This window comes from Corylus avellana, chromosome 6 (genome assembly GCF_965113065.1).
Source record: "Corylus avellana chromosome 6, dhCorAvel1.hap1.2, whole genome shotgun sequence".
NCBI classification, from domain to species: Eukaryota; Viridiplantae; Streptophyta; class Magnoliopsida; order Fagales; family Betulaceae; genus Corylus; species Corylus avellana.
Genome location: NC_142495.1, coordinates 3,801,999 through 3,824,363, shown reverse-complemented (window position 1 = coordinate 3,824,363; position 22,365 = coordinate 3,801,999). Strand labels below are relative to the sequence as shown.

The following is a 22,365-nucleotide window of genomic DNA, read 5'->3' as shown; positions in this document are numbered from 1 at the left end:
AATACAGGGTACATTAAAAGTCATAAGAGTTACAATAATAATGGAGAGTTACTGAGATAGAAATTACTTGAAGCAGAAGAGTTTGTATCGTGTAGTGAAAAATTGTTAAGGTCTAGAGTGTTAATAAGTGTACTTGTAACGTGTAAGAACTGACGTTGTTTATTATAAAGTTCTCGCGTTGATTCAATGGGAGTCAAAACCGAAGACCTTTTGTTCATCAAAATCTAATAAAGCCTCCTAGTTTGACAGGCATGTTTCTGCACTTTCTCAGCCTTTATCGAATATGAAGGAGATGAGAGCTGTCTATATTAGGCAGTCCTTCAGATATGTTAGCATTTCAATGTCAGAGCAACAGGAGAAACAATTCCATCACGGTTGGTTGTGAGTAGCAAAATGCAATCTCACAATGCACTCTTATACACGCACACACACGGAAGAGAAACTCAAACTACAGAATCCATTAAAAGAAACCGTGGTGCCAGCGCTTATTCTAGATTTTCTAGTAGTCTCCGACTCCGAGCTTAATGCAACCATTCGACTCGCATTCTATTGTCAAAAATCTTTCTTTTTTCTCGCCAACCAAACATAAAAGCTTTCGTTTCGGAAAACGACTCCCAATCTATATTACCCCCCACCCCATATAAAAGATTTTATTTCCTTCATTTTCTAGAGAACCAAACTGAGGGTTAGCGTTGTACGATGTAGCGTACTTGACTTTCATGCGAGCGAGACGATCGGCGACTGAGGTGTCTTTCTCCATGTTTGGCTCTTTGGTACCGAAGGTGTAGCTCGATAGTCTCGAGGTTTCTCTGTAAGCCTCCATGCACTGAGAAGAGAGGCGCTCCTCACACAGGCAAATAACAAATGAAGGCAGAGAACATCGAAATGACGACAATGTCCACCTGCTACTTGCGGAAATTACGATCATAGATACCAAACTTATACCAGTGCAGTTTTGTTCTCCTGTCTAAAGATAGTGATACGGCTAGCGGAAGTTTCATCCACCCAAATAAAAAATTTAAATTTGGATCCACCAAATTTACCCAATTACTAAAAGCTTCCCCACTTTTCTCTAAGGGTATCATGGTAATTGAAGGAGAAGGTGGGTCCAGCTGACTAAGGCCAATAGGGTGAGCGAGTACTGACTTGAACTTCTTCCCAGTTGTTGTACGCAACCCATTACAGCAGAGGTTTGCTTGTTTCTTCACCTTCCACAAGGCTTTAGTGGTGAGTCGGTCTTTCTTTCTCTCAAGCACATATTTCTATAAATTTGGATTCTTTTTTGTTATTCCGTTCTAACTAAGAGATAACTAATGCGTATACAAAGAAAGTTGATTAAATTTGATTGCTGATTTGGTGGAAAGAAATGTGTGTGTTATGACTTGTAATCGAAAGGTGATTGATGCGTTTGTTTGACATAGATAAATTGAGCAATTGTTGGTGATGTTTTGATGGTGAAAAAACTTATGGGCTTTTGTGGTGGGTGGTGGAAAGGCTTTCAAATGTTAAAAAGTAAGTTGGACTGTGATGGGTTTGTACAAGTTCAAAGCTTTCTTTGGGTGTTTGTAAAAAGTGGGTGCTTCCTGAAAGTGATACTGAAAAGTCCAGTGTTTTTGGTGGTTGTAGCCACATGATCATAGATACTTTAGGGATAGTTCAGTCTATATTTCCAAAATTTAAGTTTTTATTTATAATTTTACACGTTTTCCTTTACAAGTTAGTATATGATTAAGGCAAATGGGCTTTTAAGGCTGTGTTTGGTGTTTGGGAAAACTAGTTTCTTGATATGGAATTCGAACACACCCTTTAGGCTTGTGCTTCTAGCACTTGAAATATGTAGTTGATAATTATTTAAGTGAGTGCATGACATGTGAAATGATGGAATTGTGTTCTTTTAATTATAGAAAGCAAAGGAAATGGTCAGACAGCACATCATTGTTATCTCATGTGTGCCAATTGTCCAATTATAGAGCTTTTACAAATTACAATCGCAATCAATCACGTTATCACCCATCAGTGTGGATTGATTTCTTTCATGATTTCATTTTCCATGGAGAAATAGGGCCTAAAAACATCGATTTGTATCATGGCTGTGCAAAGCAAGCCAGAGGTGTCTGTCTTTCCTATAAAGTTGCATTAGATGGTTACTTAGGCATGATATCTGATTGTTAATTTTCCAGCAGGACCACCTTGCTCTAGGGACTTCAGGTGACAATGGAAAGCCATGACAGAGATGAGATTCATAATTGTGTGATCAAGCTGGTAGTTTACTTTCCTTACCCTTCAGTTTCTTTCATTCTCAATTGTCTGCCATCTGGCACTGAGACGTACAGGAAAAGCTAAGTATGTTGACCTTTGAACTGCAGCGAGTGAATCCACAAAAACGAAGGGAAAAAGTTTTCATTGGCTGTGGAGCTGGATTTGGAGGTGACCGGCCATTGGCTGCTCTGAAGTTGCTTCAGAGAGTCAAAGATCTAAACTATCTTGTACTGGAATGCCTAGCTGAACGTACGCTTGCTGAACGATATCAAGTTATGGTCTCTGGTGGTGATGGTTATGATTCACAGAGTATGTTTACATTTCTTTTACTAACTTAAGGTTTTTCATACCACTGTGATATTTATGTGAGTTCTTGCCATCACGATTAGAATGCAATTTACAATCGATTAGAAGCATCCAAATAAAATATACTCTTTTATATTTTGGCAAGAAAATAAACTACTTTTGTTGACAATAATTTATTTAGTAACATTTAATATGCCCTCACTATATTAAATAGTTTTGGATAAGAGGTCCTTATGTACTGCCCAGTATATCTATTGAGCAGACTTTGAACCTATTTGCTACATGACTAGACTTCTTTAGAAAGGAAGTCACCAAGGGGCTCCATCTTCTGTTGTTGGTTATAGCTGGGAAATTTATATATCCAGAAAACCCTGGTTTCTTACAGTCAATTTCACTCTTAATTTCAAAATGAGAAAGAGATGTCATAAACAGCTGTCCTAAAAAAATTTCTTAATTATTTTTAGATCCTTTACTAGTTGTTTTTCTGTTTCGATTTTGTTATGCTGATCTCTTCAGGCCAGTTTTGTGATCTATGTTTTCTAGACCTTTTCTTTTTTCTTTTTTTTTTTTTTTTTTTTTTTTTTTTTTTTTTCTGGTGTTGATTCTCTAGTACTTTTCAATGATTTTGCAGTTTCAGAATGGATGCGATTGCTCCTACCTTTGGCTATGGAGAGAAGAGTTTGTATAATTACAAACATGGGTGCAAGTAAGAGACTAATATCACTTTATTATGCAATTTGCATACCACTTCTTAATTATTTTAACAGTTGGTCTATTTGATCCGACTCTTTGTTCTTTGAATCTTATCTATCATTTTCCTGGGAAGTGGATCCCTGTGGTGCCCAAGAAAAGGTTCTAGAAATAGCCAGTAGCTTGAGGCTTAGTGTCTCTGTTGCCGTGGCTCATGAGATTGTTGTCAAAACATCAGGTATTCTCAGTCACTTAAGAGAATGCTAAAGATTCATATTAATGTTTTCAAATCACTAAAATTCACTATCATGCAATCTTCATATCAATCAGGATAAATTATGTAATTGAATTGAGTATCATTTATACTTCTTTTTCCTTTATTTTTTGATGCGGAGGGTTGTAACTTACTACTCAATTATTTTCATTGTTTATGTGTTCAGGTTCAGGCAAAACACATTTAATGGAAAGTGTAAGAATCTGGTCTTGTGTGTACTCTTTGTTAAATATTCAATGTTCATATCTGCAATTGTTTAATACTTTTTTTTTTTTTTTTTTCAAACTTCTGTTGCCAGTACATGCTAGCAACATAATTTGAGGGACCCTTTGATTAGCATGTGAATGCTTGAATACTTGTCAAAGTATGTGAAGGATGTAATCTATTTTTCATGAGCTGTCTATTCAATTCTCCTTCAGATGAAGAATTTGATGCATGGCAGTTGATTCCGTTTTCTTTTTCTGTTCCCCCAAGCACCCCCCCCCCCCCCCCCCCCCTTCCTTTTGATAATACTACTTGTAGAGCTGAATCCCATCTTTTTGTCTAATCTATGTAGGGTATTAGCACATATCTGGGAGCAGCTCCTATAGTGGAATGTTTGGAAAAGTACCAGCCGAATGTGATAATTACATCAAGAGTTGCAGATGCTGCCCTATTCTTAGCACCAATGGTATGAAATTTGATTTTTTCCTATCAGTTCAATTCTTCTTCTTTACCTTCTTCTTGAATAAATTAATAAAATGGTGACTGGATTGTCTACATTATTAAATGAAATTTGTTTTTAATGAACCAGATTACTGTATTTCTTTTATACTTAATTGGTTGAGTAGCACTTATTTACTTAATTTAATGTGTCTATAAGTTTCTTTAACACTATGGATAAATTGAGTCCTCTCATCTTGTCAACTTTGCTGTTTTCTGATTTCCTTTCAGATAGTGAGTTGAATGATCGCACTGGTTTTTAATTAGGTTTATGAACTAGGTTGGAATTGGAACGACGTAAAGCAGTTAGCACAGGGGTCTCTGGCTGGCCACCTTCTAGAGTGTGGCTGTCAACTCACAGGGGGATTTTTCATGCATCCAGGTGACATTTTCTTTTAGCTTGATGTGTAATAAAGGTATAAGTTTTTTCATATGTGAATTTTATCTGATTGTTGTAATGTTTTTTTATTTTTTTGTTCATTTTTACCGTTGCAGGGGACAAGTATCGTGACATATCTTTCCCTCAGCTCTTAGATCTGTCACTTCCTTATGCTGAAGTCAGTTTTAATGGAAATGTGTGTGTAGCAAAGGCAGAAGGTAGTGGTGGGGTATTAAATGTCAGTACATGTGCTGAACAACTTCTTTATGAGGTTGGTGATCCTGGTGCTTATATCACCCCTGATGTGGTAAGTTAGATGTGTGTACACAATCAATTTTATAATCGCATATATAAATGGGAAAAAATGGAAAGAAATGTGAAATTTTGTCCGTCTGAACACAGATCATTGATGTTCTGGATGTTTCATTCCACCCATTATCAAGCTCTAAGGTACTCTGTGCTGGGGTAAAGCCAGCTGCTGCATCAGTGCCTATTACACTCCTGCAGTTGGTTCCAAAGGTAACTCTTGTATGCATTGTTTCATTTTGGTTATAAATGAAGAAGTTAGGATCTATATTTAAGATTGTCATGCTTTTAGTTTCCAAGTTCAACTTGGAAGATCTGGTGCTTATGTACAGCTTGTCTGGCTTAAATGATACTGTGTACTTGAGTGATGCCTATTTCCTTTGTTTGTAAGTTGTTTCTGTCTTCTCTAGTTTTGTAACGTTTTTAGTTTTCAGGACTGTGGATGGAAAGGATGGGGAGAGATATCCTATGGAGGATCTGGATGCGTTAAACGTGCTAAAGCTGCTGAATTTCTGGTAGATAAACTTACTACATTGACATATTCTAATAATATTGGCTACTATTTTTAAGTGTGTGAACTGAATTGAATCTGGCTTCTCAGAATTGCACTCATTATAGTGATTCTGCTGTTTGAAGAGGACTACTTGGTACATCAAACTTGTTTAGCTTATACCTTTATTAAGAAGTAATATTTCTTTCATATTTTGTTAGGTTAGGTCATGGATGGATGAAGTCTATCCTGGTGTTAGCCGCCGTATACTTTCTTATATAATTGGACTTGATAGCCTGAAGGCAACTAGCATTGATGACAATGCTTCATGGTGGGAAACTGGTGAAGATATTAGGTTACGTATGGATGGTTTATTTGAGTTGAAGGAACATGCTATCCAATTTGCTAGAGAGTTTACAGCTTTATATACAAATGGACCAGCCGGTAGTGGTGGCATCAGGTCAGTTTCTTATCTACTTGTGCAACCATTTTCACGTTTAGGGCTTGTCAATTAAGAAACTGTGAGCCCTCGCTACCCGTAATAATGATAGATTCAATCATGTACATGATTGTTCTGCTTTTCTTACTGAATGCAGCACAGGGCACAAGAAAGAGATTGTTCTTGAGAAACAACTGGTACTCTCTCTCTCTCTCTCTCTCTTACTTTTACTTTTATCCACAGTTGGGATCAGTGCCTGGAAAAAGTATTGGTCCAACCAATCACCCATTTGAAGAACATGAAACTTCACTCATTATTAAGCTATAATCTCATGGCCCTTTTGCGAAGTAATAATTAGTTTTTTGGTCCTCATTATTTCTTTGCATAGTCCTGTTATGTTAACCTTCAATTTCGGTCGAACCAAAACATTTGATAATCTTCACTTTAAGCAGATTGGCTTGTCAGTTATTTTCAGCAATTGGTCAAAAATATTCTTCAGACTTTCTGACATGAAGAAATTCTCGGTTAAATGTTTGGCCTTTCAGGTTGACCGCGAACATGTTCTATGGCGAACTGGAGTGAAACAGACCCCAGTAGTAGAATCCAATAACCAAGGAATTGGCTCTGAAGATCCGACAAAAACCTGTGTTTTGCATGAATCCGAATTGCCACCAACGACACCCACCGATGCCAATAACTTCTGCACCGATTTATCATCTCCCCATATCGATCCCTCTCCTGCTCCATATGGCCAGAAGATTCCACTCTATGATGTAGCACATAGCAGGGCTGGTGACAAAGGAAATGACTTGAACTTCTCCATCATCCCACATTTCGCTCCAGATATTGAGAGGCTCAAGTTGATCATAACACCCCAATGGGTAAAAGAAGTGGTCTCGACTCTTCTAAGTACCTCTTCATTCCCCAACTCAGATGGCAATGATAAGGACAAATGTGTGGATGAACATGTCAAGGTGGAAATATATGAAGTTAAGGGAATACAGTCTTTGAATGTTGTGGTGCGAAACATTCTAGATGGTGGTGTCAACTGCTCTCGGAGAATTGACAGGCATGGAAAGACCATCTCAGATCTCATATTGTGTCAACGAGTCATATTGCTTCCCTAATTGTCTGGTTCAAGGAAATGTAGCACAGTTTGCTCTTATGGTTTGCACCTGATCTGCAGTATTACCTTCCTGGCTTCCTTCCCCTATTTATTGTCAGTATGTTATATACAAATACAATCTATAATGGTAAACTTTGTCTTGCAAATAAGTGTGATGAAACTTTGGAGCTACCATTTGAAGGTGTAAGTACTTGTCTCAGTTATCTCTTCTAATTTTTGTCCTCTTATAAAAGTATGAATAATTATGCAGCAAATTTTTAGAAAACAGAAGAAAAAAAAAGGTGGGATGTTCTTAGACCATGGTTTTTTAGACTAATTCAATAACTTATCTGCAAGATAACTGAAGAGGTACTTAGAATAAAATAAATAAAATCTCAATTTTCTTTCAATTAATGTACTTGTCTTCTTTTTTATTTCTTTTGTGCAGGCTTTCAATATGTGAAATGACTTAATTTTATCATGTATAAAATTGTACAAAGGTCCTTGTACCAATTAGGAATTTAGGATATCTTTTCTTAGGACATTAAATGAACCATTACGCTTTTGTCCTGTCATCTATTTTGAGTTTAAAAAAATAACCAAAACTGGTTTGGCCAATCACCTAAAAAGGGTGGCCAGACCACCCTTCAAAATTTGTGGGATGGTCGGTCACCTCAAAAGAGCCGTTGACCACCCCCTCAAGACTTTTGGGAGGGTGGTTAGCCAATGCTCAAGACTTTTGGAAGTGGTTGGTCACCCCCTTAAAAGTTTTTGAGGTGGTACGGCCATCTTTGAGAAGCCTTGAGGGGGTAGCCGACCACCTACAAAGGCCTTTAGCTTTAAGGGCCCTGTCAATTCTTAAGTGTGTGGGTGGCCCTAGAGTCTTGAGGGGTGGCATGACCATTTTTATTAGGGAAATTGGTTGGAAAAATCTTTTTGTGAATGAGAAAAACCACATGCTACTAACTCAGTGGCACTCTTGATTATGTACAGGTAACAAGCTTTCCACACCCTTTATTAATCTACTGAGAAAAACCATATTTGGAAGACTTGTCTCCACATTCTCCATTAAAGCAAGGATTAGAGTGGTAGCAGAGAATATATATGAGCCACATTTAGCCAGCTTCAAAGATCCTATTGGGCCTTTAGCACACCTGATCAGCACCAATTTTATTGATCTCCTATCAAAGTTAGGACCACAAACACCCCCCCAAAAAAAAAAAAAAAAAAAAAAAATTAACCTACATAACTACCAAGACATCAAATAGCAAAAACCAGTTGGCTTTAATTTTTCATCCCAAAAATGTCCACTGTTGAAAAGGTCAGAGCACCAGCCTTCTTTTACTCCAATCCATTCGGATTATCTACAATTACACCATTAGTTTTCCATCTTTCCATCGTAATATTGGGATCTCCAATCACTTGTCCACCATTTACTAGCATGAAAAGATCCGTCTTAATCTGATATAAATTGGTTTTGCCCACACAAATCAAAGACTTTGCTCAATCCTATTTGTCTGAGGTACAGGTAAAAACCTCGGTGCCTTCTTAGGAGCTTCCCTTTGATCCTCAGACAACTTGAGCCACAGCAAAAAATAATACATCTTCATCTTCAAGAGCCTTAAACAAAACAAAAACATAAAAACAAAGAAAAGAAGAAGAAGAAGAAGAAGAAGAAGAAGAAGAAGAAGATAATGGCATTCACAGGAACTCTGGATAAATGCAAGGCTTGTGATAAGACTGTCTATGTGGTTGATATGATGTCTCTTGAAGGGCTACCTTATCATAAATCCTGCTTCAAATGCAGCCATTGCAAAGGATTTCTTTCGGTATTTATCTTTTATCAACTCTCAATATATATTTCCATAATGTCTTTTATTTTTCTTTTTTTTTGAACCATATTTTTTTTTCTTTAGCTTCTTTTAATTTTCTTAATTAATATATTGATCTTTATATTATTAGGGGATGAAGGTGCAATTCCAATGCAATTGACATAGTGATAAATAATATAATTTATGTATGTAATTATGCATGTTTTATGAGGTAGATCAAAACTAATAGCCATGCAATTGAGTTTTAAGGTTAATCATTTAAACCTTAACACTCTCCTTACACGCATGGGCTCAAATTTCATCTCAACAAGTGAGATATAATACGTCAAATATTTAACTAAAATGGGTATTTCAAAATCGGCTCTAATATCAATATAAATCATCACTCGTCTCAAAATTAATTCTCCATATAAGAGGTGCTAATCAGCCTATAATTTGCAGATGAGCAGCTACTCCTCCATGGATGGAGTCCTGTACTGCAAACCTCATTTCGAGCAACTTTTCAAGGAATCTGGCAATTTCAGCAAGAATTTTCATGCACGTAAGATTTTTTTTTTTTCTTTCAGGCCATTATATTATGATACTTTTACAAAAATTATAAATGAATTTTGTATCTGGGTGGCTAACGGTAAGCTGTAATATTATGCAGCAAAGTCTTCTGAGAGGCATGGCGATCTGGTATATTCATCCTTCTATGAACTTAGCGTTTTTGGATGTCCTGTGACTCTAAAGGCTGATCTTTTGTTTTCCTTTCTGGGGAATGATGCCTTTAAATGCCAAAAAAATCTCATGGGACATCCAAATCTATATACAAATTGATCATTTTTCTATTTGTTTATTTTTATTTTTTTCATTAAGAATAACAATCGAAATTTGATATCTTTTTATAGGCTCGAGCTCCAAGCAAACTCTCTTCCATGTTCAGTGGAACCCTAGACAAATGCACCACTTGCTCGAAAACTGTGTATCCTCTGGAGAAGGTTGGTGATCTTAATCAATGGTGAACAAGCTCTTTAATTTGTGCCAAAAGCTTAAGAAAACAAGGCCATGAATGAAATGTGTTAGTAATGTTTTCTTGTATTAAATCATCGTTTGTCTCAAAATTTTAAGTTGATATAAATGGAAGAAATTAATCATTTCTTTCGCACGTGGGCTCAAACTTCCTCTTAATAAGTGATGGTTAACATGTAAAATATTTAATTGAAATGGAAGATAAATGATGGAGACAACGCACGTTCGAAGTCATGATCTCTTATTTAATATCATATTAGCCCAATACGGGAACCTTATATATCTCCGTCAATGTAAACCCATTTTGTTAGAATATTAATTTAAATGGATAAGTCTATCTTTTTCTATCACGTCAATCTTTTAAGACAAACAGTTATTTGACACGTTGAATAGAGTTAACCATGTAGCTTTTTTGCATTGCTTTACCTTTGCAGATGACTATGGAAGGAGAATGTTACCACAAATCATGCTTCAGGTGTGCTCATGGTGGGTGCACTCTTACACATTGTTCCTATGCTGCTCTTGATGGAGTCCTCTACTGCAAGCACCATTTTGCTCAGCTCTTCATGGAGAAAGGAAACTACCACCACGTCCTCCAGGCTGCCGCTGCAAACAAGAAGAGTGCCTCGACACCGCCAGAACCTGCAGAGCCGGAGCCAAAGCCGGAAGCCGAGGGCAACACAAAGGAGCAATCTTAGAAGCCACTTTGAATGGTTCCTCCCTGTCTTTCAGAGTTCTTAATTAATTAATCAAAAAAATTTTATTGGGTGCAGACCCTCTCATATTTTTGAATTCTAGTCAAACTTGTTCACAAATTATTTTGAGTTTGTAAGCTGATTTGAGAAGGAGTTATATATTGATGTCTTTGAAGCAAACAAAGCAAGGAGCAATATATATATTTATGCATTTTTTTTTTTTTTTTAACAATTGATTTGTTGGGAAAGAAATTATTAATGGCCTCTAATCTCCTGATTCCTGTGGAAGTTTTATTATATCTATTTACTTTTTGTTTCAATTAATTTCGTTGGATAACTTATGTGATGAGATTTGTTAAAGTGCTAAAGAACATATTTTATAGACAATTTAGCAATTTAATTTGAGCAAACTTAATACTTTTTTAAGAGAAAACTTGATACAAATCTCAGGTAGAACTCAACCTTAAGCCACGTGGGACATACGGCCATCACACTCTACATTCAATGTCTATGACGACTCACTCTATTCCTTTAGCCTTAAAGTATTTTATTGCACTAAAAACTCTTATTTAAATTTTCATGCAACCCAATTTCATTAAAAACCATACAAATTCGGCATACCAGAGATTGCAAATTAGACAACAAAAACTTATTATCGTTGAATCCTCGACAAATATGCCATCCACCGAGGACTTTCAATTGAGTAATGCTAGAAGGAAGATACAAGTCCTCTCAAAATTGATATGACTTTTAAAATTACTATTAAATTTGTTATAAATTATTATTGAATTTTAATCTAATAATAATCTTATATGTGATAATTGATAGGCAAAACTCAAGGTGGTAATTGTTAAAATAAATTGAAATCATTTAAAAAAAAAATCCAAGGAATAATTTTATATATTTTTTTCCTTTTTAGATATTACCCGCACAAATTATAATAAAGGTGGTTCGGCTACCCCCAACGGCCAATTGAAAAAATAATAATAATAATTAGGGTTAGCCCTTGGGGATGCCTTAAACCACCCTAGGCCAAACGGGGGTGGCCAAACCACCCCTAGGGGCCCCCTGGGAGTGGCTCGAGCCACCCCTTTCCCTTGTTTTTATTTATTTATTTTTTAATAATATTTTTAATTTTAAAATTTTAATTTTGTATTTTTAATTAATATATGAACACATGTCGATTTTTTAATGGTGCTGACGTGGCTTTCCATCAAATTTTGGACGAAATTTACGTACCATTTTTTTTTTTTTGAACATGTCCGCACAAGAGGGGAGAATGGAGATTCGAACTAGTGACCTCCACTTCATAAAGTGTGGTCCTAGCCGATTGAACTACTTCTTGGGGACGAAGGTACCATTTTTTGCCATTATTGAGATACTATCTGTAACACAAAATAAAACCGAAGTAACAAAAAAATAAAGTTGTTTAAACGGCGTTGGACAAAAAAGTATTTAACCCCAAAAACCATAACAGAAACCCAATCTATAAACCCCCGGGTTAACTGACTTTATAACATATTGAAACTGAAATCCCGTTGAGCTCCATAGCTTTCCCGCCAACCCTTTTCTCTCTCTCAATCTCTCTCTCTCTCTCTCTCTCTCTCTCTCTCTCTCCACCATGCTATCGTTCGTGGTAGACCAAACTATGCTTCAAATGGCCGTGCGGACGCTCACTTTGATTACTACACAAGGCACTGTCATGGCCTCAAAGGAAGGGGTAAAGCTGATAGCCCGGTGGCCTGAAGACTACTACGTCTACGATTTCTTTGCGGTTCTGAGTCTCTCATCACTAGACTTCATACACTTTTACTGCACCTTCGGAAGTGTCACTGGTGTCAATCTCGAGTGCTTAATGGCGATCCTGGGCATGATAGTAGGAGATGCTTTATATGAACAGGAGGGGCAGGGATTCATATGGTTTAATGCCCTAGACTACCAACGAACGGCCCGACTTACCTTCATAAATAACAGTACGTATCTCTCACTCAATTTCTTTCTAAATTCTCTTTCTTGGCATTTAATCATCAATGAAATCAGGTCTAGCTCTTTGTAAAAACTATATATGCACTTAGAAAACATTTCTTGCAACTTTTTTCCGCCGGCCAGCTTCTGTACATCTTGTAAGCTCAATTTCCACTGAAACGTATGTTTTTCTTGAGTCATAATTGTCTAATTAATTGTGAATTGAATCAGGACCTCACGTCTATCCTACACAACAAATTGATTTGCATCCACCTGATCATGCCGCTGTAGAAAGATACTTGCGTGAGTCACAAAGAGAATACTGTGTGGTTGCTGCCGTACCTTCAGCGGTTTTTAGATTCATTAACAGGCTTCTGTTTGATCTTGGGGACAAAGGTACTCATACTTTTGGCATTTTCCATTCAAATTTTATTTAGTTTTACAGTAGTGGGGGAAGGGAAGGGAAGGGAAGGATTCTTTATCCTCTGTTTCTTTCATAATTTTGCATGTTTGATTTGACTGCAGTTACTATAACTATAACACAAACAAAAGTGGTGTTCTCTGTATTGCGTATACGGGTTACCCTTCGGAAAGAGGTAAGGCCGAGCACCCATTGATCAAACTCTCTGTTTCTTGTTTTCACTTTAACGATTACTAATTTGCACTTGGTGTTGTCAGCAGCGTTTGGAGTGTATAATTGGGGCAACTTCTGCTGAGGATTATCCAGCTCAGGTGATCATAGACACAGACTTCGCCAGACCCTTCATGCACGCGTCATATCTATCAAACATGGTCTGGATACTCCATTGTGCTGATCCGATAGCGCTTCACAAGTTTATTATCCCTCTCGGAGCAACTGGTAAATTCATGTTTTACACCCCATGATGATAATATCATCATTTGAGGAGGAGGAGCTGATGCTAATGCATGACATGAAGTTTTTAATCTTCTCAGCTCAAAACAATGTTCCTTCTTATATCTCACTGCATTTCAACATTTTAAAAAGGCTAGGCCTTGTGCACAACACAGAAATGTGTGACAAATTTGAGACTAATAATTAGAATGTGGAATGTGTGTGTTTTTGCTTTAGTAGCCTACAACCCCTCAACATTATTGGTATTAGATTGATTTCGTTGGTTGTTAATGCTTAATTATAAGAATATTCATTAAAAAAAAACAAGTGCAATACCACTTATGATTGGTTAGTAGTAAGATAAAAAGTGTAATTTATAATATTACTTGAGACATTAGGAAATATTGGCACCAATGGCCTCGTCAAGGTCATTGCAGAGGAGATATTACCCCCTCCTCTGTAACGCTCTAGTTTCATATTAAGAAATTTTGAGTATCTCAATCACATAGAGTTTGTGATTTATAAAGATAATTATGAGTGTTAAGAGCATTTTTTGAATTGTGTTTGAGAAATAGAGTTTTTAAGTTAAAAAATCGTTTTTTTTTTTTTTTTTTTTTTTGGCAAAAGCTTCATTTTAAAGTTTTTGCCAAAAGTGCGTTTTGACAATTTTTATGTTTTTTGGACCCTTAAAAGTGCTTTCAATTTTTTTTTACCAAACATTTACTTTTTTTTTTTTTTTTTTTCAAATGAACTTTTTAAGTGTTGAACGCACTTTTAAGCCCTCAAATGCATACCCAAACAGGCGCTAAGTCCCAAATTGCCTAGTTACTGGGCAAATCTGAGCTTTATAAAAAATTATAAGAAAGTTTCAAATTGATTAGTCTTTTTGGAATAATAACACATATAAATCTAGCGCTTTTTCTTGAGTCGTTACATCTCCCTCCCTCTCTTAGGATGACACCAGTACACAATCACCATGGACGGCACCAAGAAATTGAAGACCATTGTGTGGTGGCCAGCAGCGGCCCTCCATTCCTCTCTATGTGTGTGCGTGCACATTCGGTGGGAAAGTTCCCATAGGCCCGCTTGAGCAACTGCCGAGAAAACCCATTGATTTTGAGGTCACTCAACCAAGATGTCCCTCCGCTCCCCTCTTTCTTATTTCATTTTGTTATGCATTTTATTTTATTCTATCCTTATTACCACATATTTATTTATTATCTCATCTACAATCTAAAATTAGCTTTCATATTTTTTTTCCGTAGTCCAAACAAAATCCCTTAACACTTTTAAGCCTAAAATAAGTTATTTGATCCCTTTTTTTTTTTTGTTTTTTCAAACTGTAATAAACCAAAAACCAGTTAATAACCACCGGGTTAACCAACTTTTAATCAATTGAAATCTCGATAGCTTTCCCGCCAACCCGTTTCTCTTTCTCAGCGCCGCTCATTGAGATTGCTGAGGAAGCCTCTTTCAACTACTCATCGAAAGGGATAGAGTTGATAGCCTCCTGAACACCGACAGCATTCTCATGGGGGTTCTGCAATTCCGATCATTAGACTTCCAGCAATTCGTCTGCAATACCGAAGGGATCAGTTGTGCAATTCCAATCATTATCATTGAATCCTCAACAAACATGTCCTCAAAATTGATATGACTTTTAAAATTATTATTAAATTTATGATAAATAAACTGAAATCATTTTAAAAAAAAAATCCAAGGAATAATTTTAATTTTTTTCCTTTTTAGATATTAACAGCACAAATTATAATGATAAACCAAAAACCATAACAGAAACCCAATCCGTAAACCCCCGGGTTAACTGACTTTTTAACATAATATTGAAACTGAAATCCCGTTGAGCTCCATAGCTTTCCCGCCAACCCTTTTCTCTCTCTCTCTCTCTCTCTCTCTCCACCATGCTAGAGTTCGTGGTAGACCAAGTTTTGCTTCGGAGGGCCGTGGAGCCGCTCACTTGGATTGCTGATAACGGCACTGTCGTGGCCTCATTGGAATGGATAAAGCTGATAGCACGGATCACTGACGACTACGATTTCTTTGCGGTTCTGAGTTTCCGATCACTAGACTTCATACACTTTGCCTCCGACTTCGAAGCGGTCACTGGTGTCGATCTCAATTGCTTATTCGAGATCCTGAGCATGCTTGCACAAAATCCTTTATATGACCACTTGGGGGAGGAATTCATCTGCTTTCAAGCCCCAGACTGCGAACAGAGGACCGAAATTACCTTCATAAATTCAAGACGTATCTCTCACTCAATTTCTTGCGGTTTTTCCTTTCTAAATTCTCTTTCTTGGCACTTAATAATCTAGGAAATCGGATCTCTTGTAAAAACTATGCACTTAGAAAAACATTTCTTGAACTTTTTTTTTTCTGCCAGCTTCTGTACATCTTGTATGCTCAATTTCCACTGAAACGTATGTTTTTCTTGACTAATAATTGTCTAATTGTGAATTGAATCAGTAATTGACACCTATCATCCACATGGAATTGGTTTGCAATTACCTGATGATCCTGCCGCTGAAGAAGGATACAGGAATGAGTCACAAAGAGAATACTGTGTGTTTGCTGCCGTACCTTCATGGGAGTTTAGATACATTCTCAGGCTTCTGTTTGATGTTGGGGACGAAGGTACTCATCTTTTTGGCATTTTCCATTCAAATAATTGGGTATGCAGTTTAGTTTTTCAGTGGTGAGGAAATCTTTATACATGGCAGAAAAAGTTTTGTTCTTCATTTTGATCCTCTGTTTTAGACTCTGTTTCTTTCATAATTTTGCATGTTTGATTTGACTAACACATGGTTGTGGCTGCAGTTACTATAACTATAACAGAAACACAAGTGGTGTTCTCTGTATTGCATATACGGGTTACCCTTCGGAAAGAGGTAAGGCCGAGCACCCATTGATCAAATTCTCTGTTTCTTGCTTTCACTTTAACGAATTACTTTGCACTTGGTGTTGTCAGCAGTTTTCGGAGTGTATAATTGGGGCAACTTCTGTTGAGCATTATCCAGTTCAGGTGATCATGGACACCGATTACGCCGGACCCTTCATGCTTGCGTCATATCTATCAAACACGGTCTGGATACTCCATTGTGATGATCTGATGGCACTTCACCAATTTAATATCCCTGTCGGAGCAGCTGGTAACTTAATGTTTTACATCCCATGATATCATCATTTGAGGAGGAGGAGATGATGCTATGCAGCATGCATGACATGAAATTATGTTCCTTCTTATATCTCACTGTATTTCATTGTAACAATGGAGTAAGTAACGTTTTCAACATTTGAAAAAGGCTGCGGCTTGTGTAGAACACAAAAAATGTGTGTTCTGGTTTAGTAGCTTACAACCCGTCAACATTGGTATTAGAGTAAGTAATTCTATAAGTCCTTCTTATGTTACTCTAGTAATGAGGTGGCTTTTAAAATTACAACTTGATCAAAATTTAATAACGATCAATCATAAGCTCAATGGTGATTTTAGAAGCCATATTATTTGTAGAGTGACACAAATGGAACATAAAAGTGACTTTTAGTATTACTCTATTAAAGCAACTAAGATTGATTTTGTTGGTTGTTAATGCTTATAAGAATATTCATTAAAAAACACGAGCAATACCACTTATGATTGGTTAGTAGTAAGGTAAAAGTGTAATTTATAATATTACTTAGACATTAGGAGATATTAGCACCAATGGCCTCGTCAGGTCATTGCGGAGCCTCTGTAACACTCCGATCCCATATGTGTGAAATGAGGAGCATCTTAATCACATATAGTTTGCTATTTATAAAGATAGTTATGAGTGTTAAAGTCTTAAAGAGCATCTTTTGGATTGTGTTTGAAAAATAAAGCTTTTAAGTAAAAAAATGTTTTTTTATTCAAACAAACTTTTTGAGTGTTAAACGCATTTTTAAGCCTTTAAACGTAAACTCAAACAGACCCTAAGCCCCAAATTGCCTATAAAGCTCAGTCTCAAACTGAACTTTATAAAAAATTCTAACAAATGTTCAAATTGATTAGTCATTTTAGAATTATAGCGCATATAAGTCTAGCGCCTTTTCTTGAGGCGTTACATCTCCCTCCCCCTCTTAGGATGACAACCATACACAATCGCCATGGACGGAACCGAGAAGTTGAAGACAATTGTGTGATGGTCAGCAGCGGCCCTCCATTCCTTTCTATGTGTGTGTCAGTGTGTGTGCACATTTGGTGGGAAAGTTTCCATAGGCCCGCTTGAACACTGTCGAGAAACCCATCGAATTTTAGGTCACTCAACGAAGATGTACTCCGCTCCCCTCTTTCTTATTTCATTTTGTTATGCTTTTACGTAGTCCAAACAAAATCCCTTAACACTTTTAAGCCTAAAATAAATTATTTGATCAATTTTTTTTTTTTTTAAAAAAAATAAATAAATAATGCCATAATTCAACCAAAGATCCTTGATATTAGAAGTTAAAAGCTTTAAAATAATATTTTTTGAAAATTAACATTCTAACCATAAAATATCATAGATTTCTCTTATTTTCAAAATCCAAAATTTCTTGATGTTATGGAGTTAAAATCTGGAGTGACACAGTTTGTCAAATGATGTTGTTTTAGCGTGGTATATATATATATATATATGGATATGGGCAGACGAGCTATTAACTTTTTTCTAGAGTGCAATAAAGCAAAAACCAGTTAATAACCGCCGGGTTAACCAACTTTTAATCAATTGAAATCTCGAGAGCTCCATAGCTTTCCCGCCAACCCGTTTCTCTCTCTCCACGATGCTAGAGATCACGGCAAACCAAGGTTTGATTCTGTCTCTTAGGAAGGCCTTGGCGCCGCTCACTGACATTTCTGGGAAAGCCATTATCAAGTGCTCATCGGAAGGGATAGAGCTGATGGCACTGAAAACTGACAGCATCATGGGGGTTCTGAAATTCCGATCATTTGACTTCCAGCGCTTCGTCTGCGATACCGAATGGATCAGTTGGGTCAACCTCTATGACTTGTACCAGACCCTGTCCATCGTGGATGACGAGGAGTACTGCACGGCCACCACAAATTATGGCCTGTCCAACGTGGATGACGAGGAGTACGGCTCGGCCACCATTAATTATGAGATTGGGGACCCCGAGCTCCAATTTGTGTTTAAGAATTGCAGTAAGTACCTCTCACTCAATTTCTTGGAAATTTTTCTCCCAGCTCGTGTAGATTTCTTGAGCAAAATCTTTTGTGGTTGTTTCTTGTTATTTCTTGAATTTTCTTTGAAGGCCGCTTCGATCTTGGACATGACATATTGATCATTTGAACAATTGCTAGCTCTGGGTTAATTCTCATTGGCTTAAACTTGTCTAATTGTGAATTGGATCAGGAACTCTCAATAAGCTCTTCTGTCGAATTGAATTGACTGAAATGGACCCTGATGAAATTGTACCGGATGAGTCAAAAACAGAATACAATCTGGTTGCTGCGATACCTTCAGAGGAGTTTAGGTGCATTCTCAAGCATCTGTCTTTCTTTGGGCCCCAAGGTACTCATCTTTTTGGCATTTTCCATTCAAATTTCAGTTGGATGATCCAGTTTAATTTTTCTCTTTTTTTTTGGGGATGTTAAAAGAATTGGGTAAAGCAGTTTAATTGTGTATTTTAACTATACTGAGAGATTCTTTATAGACGAGTAATGCTACTCTTCAAATCCATTTCACACCCGTAACGTTGTGTATTTTAAGTGGCTTTTCAACTACTGATGTTAGTATTACTCTCATAAACAGTCATAAATGACAGAAATTTAGAAGCAACTGTTGTTTTGTTCTCCACTTTTATGTTATGTTTCTTTGAAGTTCTCATTTACACTTCCTCATAAGTCTCTTGCACACACTTGGTGTTTCGGAAACAAGTCTCATAGCCTGCACAAAAAAAAAAAAAAAAAGGTGGTTTATAAGAAATGCTTATGGGTGCTAAGTTTCACATTATTTACTTATTAGATGAAATTGGGCTCTATAAGTGATTCTATGGAAGTTCTAAATTAGCTAGTCTTTTTAAGGTAATAGCATAAATGTAACTAGCGTTTTTCTTAAGTCATTACAAATTAACATTCTAGTCATGTATAGGAAAGATGAATAGCGCACCTAGAGTGTGTGGTTATAAAGATATGGCTTGTTGGCTATGATATCAAATGATACAAATTTTGAATAGAAAAAGTACCTTTAAAAGTTAGCTTACATCGAAAAAGTGTCAAAAAACTTATATACACAAATTAAGATTGCATTTAACTCATGGGGATGCTTGAAATCAGAACAGTATTTCTTGATACATGATAAGAATTAGTTATATACTACAGAACATCCCTAAAGATGGATATAATTCACCTTGCTACTCAGAACTAATATTTCATTGGCTTGTAGCTTACTGTACCGTGAGTGAATGATCTAACTCTTAAAAGACAATTCTTAAATCATGTTAGACATCTCAGAGGCTTCTTGTTGCTTGCAAAAGTTCATTTTGTCCCGCTTTTAGATATTAAGATTTGCATGTTTCATTTGACTAACACATTCTTGTCGCCTCAGTTTTTATAGCTATAACGGATAAACAAGTGACGTTCTCTGCATTGAATGCGGAAATTGTCCTTAAGAAAGAGGTATGCCGAAAACCATTAATCAAATTCCTCCTTCCCCACCCTCACTTCCCTGCCAGTTTTTGCTTTCACTTTTGATTCTTCACTGATAAACAAGTGACGTTCAAGAATCTGTTAATACTATATATGGCACATTTTCTTCACGAAGGTCTAATTATCCCTCTGTATATATGATGATCTTTGCATGCTGTGATTGATAGAAGAGGATACTTGTATCAAACACTTACCTTGCCCTTGGTGTTGTCTGTCTACAGCTTTCAGAATGCATAATTGGGGGTTATGCTGAGGATCTTACTGTTCAATTGAGCTTTGAGATGGAGCACATTAGACCCTTAATAAATGCGTCACTTCTATCAAATAGAGTCTGGATACTCCATTCTGATGAGTCGTTTACGCTTCTCCAATTAAATTTTCCTGTTGGAGCACTGGGTAACATCATGTTTTACTTCATATAATCATCATTTTATAGAACAACAAAAAACAATGTTTCTTCTTTTCTCTCACTGTATCTGAATAATATTGCTTGGAGCGAGTAATGCTATACAGAATACTTGAAATTTAATTCGTGATGTAACATAATATAAGTGGGGGTTTTTTTTTTTTTTTTAATAAATAAAATGAGGAAAGGGTTACAAGACATGTTGATTTTAGACTTGAAATTTGATAATGGCAAAAGTTTTAGTTACAAACTAAATTTTAAAATGAATAATATGTATTTTCCCATAAAAAATAAAAAAAAATAAAAAATAAAAAAAAACTCACATGACTTAGGGTGCAAATGATGGTTCAACTTTTATAAGAATCAAAGAGGCTTTAAGCTTGGATTAAGGCCGACTTGAGCCTAAGCACCAAGGGGGAGGGCATAATAGATGGTTTTTCTAAATTGGTCGAATATATTTCACTAAATAGTTTTTTTTATTTCTTTCATCAATTATCATGTTTTACATCCCATGACATCATCATTTGAGGAGGAGGAGCTGGTCCTATGCATGACATGAAATTTGCAATAATCTTCTCAGCTTGAAACAATGTTCTTTGTATTTCACTACACATTGTAACAATGGAGTAACATTTTCAACATTTGAAAAAGGCTGGGGCTTGTGCATAACACAAAAATGTGTGAAAAATTTGAGACTAATTAGAATGTGGAATATGTGTGTTTTGGTTTAGTAGCCTACAACCGGTCAACATTGGTATTAGTGCGAGTAATTTTAGAAGTCCTTCTTGTGTCACTCCAGTAATAAGGTAGCTTTTAAAATTACAGTTTGATCAAAATTCAATAATGATCAATCATAAGCTCAATGATGATTTTAGAAGCCACATCATTTTTAGAGTGACACAAAAGGGACATAAGAGTGATTTCTAACATTACTCTATTAGAGCAACTAAGATTGGTTTCGTTGGTTGTTAATGCTTATAAGAATATTCATTAAGAAACACAAGCAATACCACTTAGGGTTTGACAGTAGTAAGATAAAATTGTAATTTGTAGCATTATTTGAGACATTAGGAGATATTGGCACCAATGGCCTCGTCAAGGTCATTGCGGAGGAGATATTCCCTCCCTCCTCTGTAATACTCCCGTCCTATATTGGGAAATGAGGAGTATCTCCATCACATAAAGTTTGTGGTTAATAAAGATAGATATGAGTGTTAAGAGCATGTATCGAATTGTGTATGAAAAGTAGAGATTTTAAGTAAAAAAATGCTCTAATTATAAGTTTTTGCCAAAAGTGTATTTTGACCATTTTTAGGCTTTTTGGACCTTTAAAAGCACTTCCAATTTTTTTACCAAATACGTTTTTTTTTCTTTAAACGAACTTTTTGAGTGTTAAACGCACTTTTAAGACCTCAAACGCACATTCAAATAGATCATAAGTCCCAAATTGCCTAGTTACTGGGTAAATTTGAGCTTTATAAAAAATTGTTAGAAAATTTCAAATTGATTAGTCCTTTTGGAATGATATCGCATATAAGCCTAGCACTTTTTCTCTAGTCGTTACATCTCCCTGCCCCTCTTAGGATGACAACCGTACGCAATCGCCATGGATGGAACCGAGAAGTTGAAAACAATTGTGTAGTGGCCAGCAGAAGCCCTCCTCCTCTCTATGCGTGTGTGTTTGTGCACATTTGGTGGGAAAGTTTCCATAAGCCCGCTTGAGCAACTATCTAGAAACCCATCGAATTTGAGGTCACTCAACCGAGATGCACCCCGCTCCCCTCTTTCTTATTTCATTTTGTTATGCATTTTTTTTATTTTTTTTCTTTCTATACTTATTACCACATATTTATTTATTATCTCATCTACAATCTAAAATTAGCTTCCAAATTTTTTTCCTTAGTCCAAACAAAATCCCTTAACACTTTTAAGCCTAAAATAAGTTATTTGATCCATTTTTTTTTTAAAAAAATA

At 36.3% G+C, this 22,365-nt stretch overlaps 4 protein-coding genes across 6 annotated transcripts; all 4 read left to right on the top strand.

The window, feature by feature from the left end:
* The first annotated feature begins 854 nt into the window (after positions 1-854).
* On the top strand, positions 855-7,165 carry LOC132188771 (propionyl-CoA carboxylase). Of its 3 annotated transcripts, none has more exons than XM_059603307.2 (14): positions 855-1,227; positions 2,184-2,262; positions 2,367-2,568; positions 3,197-3,271; positions 3,392-3,493; positions 3,696-3,724; positions 4,086-4,199; positions 4,499-4,613; positions 4,727-4,917; positions 5,013-5,129; positions 5,351-5,431; positions 5,628-5,866; positions 6,003-6,042; positions 6,391-7,165. In XM_059603307.2, exons 2-14 carry the CDS (start codon positions 2,215-2,217, stop codon positions 6,970-6,972), a joined length of 1,935 nt encoding a protein of 644 aa, XP_059459290.2. In that variant the 5' UTR covers positions 855-1,227; positions 2,184-2,214; the 3' UTR covers positions 6,973-7,165. The 3 variants fall into 3 exon arrangements, with proteins under 3 accessions (XP_059459290.2, XP_059459291.2, XP_088374074.1); XM_059603308.2 differs by having other exon boundaries at positions 2,181-2,262; XM_088517948.1 differs by lacking the exon at positions 855-1,227 and adding an exon at positions 1,497-1,512 and having other exon boundaries at positions 2,181-2,262.
* A 1,461-nt stretch (positions 7,166-8,626) lies between these two features.
* On the top strand, positions 8,627-10,630 carry PLIM2B (GATA type zinc finger transcription factor family protein). Its single transcript, XM_059602120.2, has 5 exons — positions 8,627-8,779; positions 9,224-9,323; positions 9,432-9,460; positions 9,673-9,762; positions 10,228-10,630. Exons 1-5 carry the CDS (start codon positions 8,645-8,647, stop codon positions 10,489-10,491), a joined length of 618 nt encoding a protein of 205 aa, XP_059458103.2. The 5' UTR covers positions 8,627-8,644; the 3' UTR covers positions 10,492-10,630.
* Positions 10,631-15,225: 4,595 nt separating this feature from the next.
* LOC148584790 (uncharacterized) lies at positions 15,226-16,499 on the top strand. Its single transcript, XM_088517272.1, has 4 exons — positions 15,226-15,571; positions 15,791-15,958; positions 16,142-16,212; positions 16,296-16,499. The coding sequence occupies exons 1-4, from the start codon at positions 15,226-15,228 to the stop codon at positions 16,497-16,499; spliced, it is 789 nt and encodes a 262-aa protein (XP_088373398.1).
* A 1,601-nt stretch (positions 16,500-18,100) lies between these two features.
* LOC132186571 (DNA sliding clamp PCNA1-like) lies at positions 18,101-20,407 on the top strand. The gene is made up of 4 exons (XM_088517271.1): positions 18,101-18,479; positions 18,691-18,849; positions 19,885-19,955; positions 20,207-20,407. Exons 1-4 carry the CDS (start codon positions 18,101-18,103, stop codon positions 20,405-20,407), a joined length of 810 nt encoding a protein of 269 aa, XP_088373397.1.
* Positions 20,408-22,365: the final 1,958 nt, after the last annotated feature.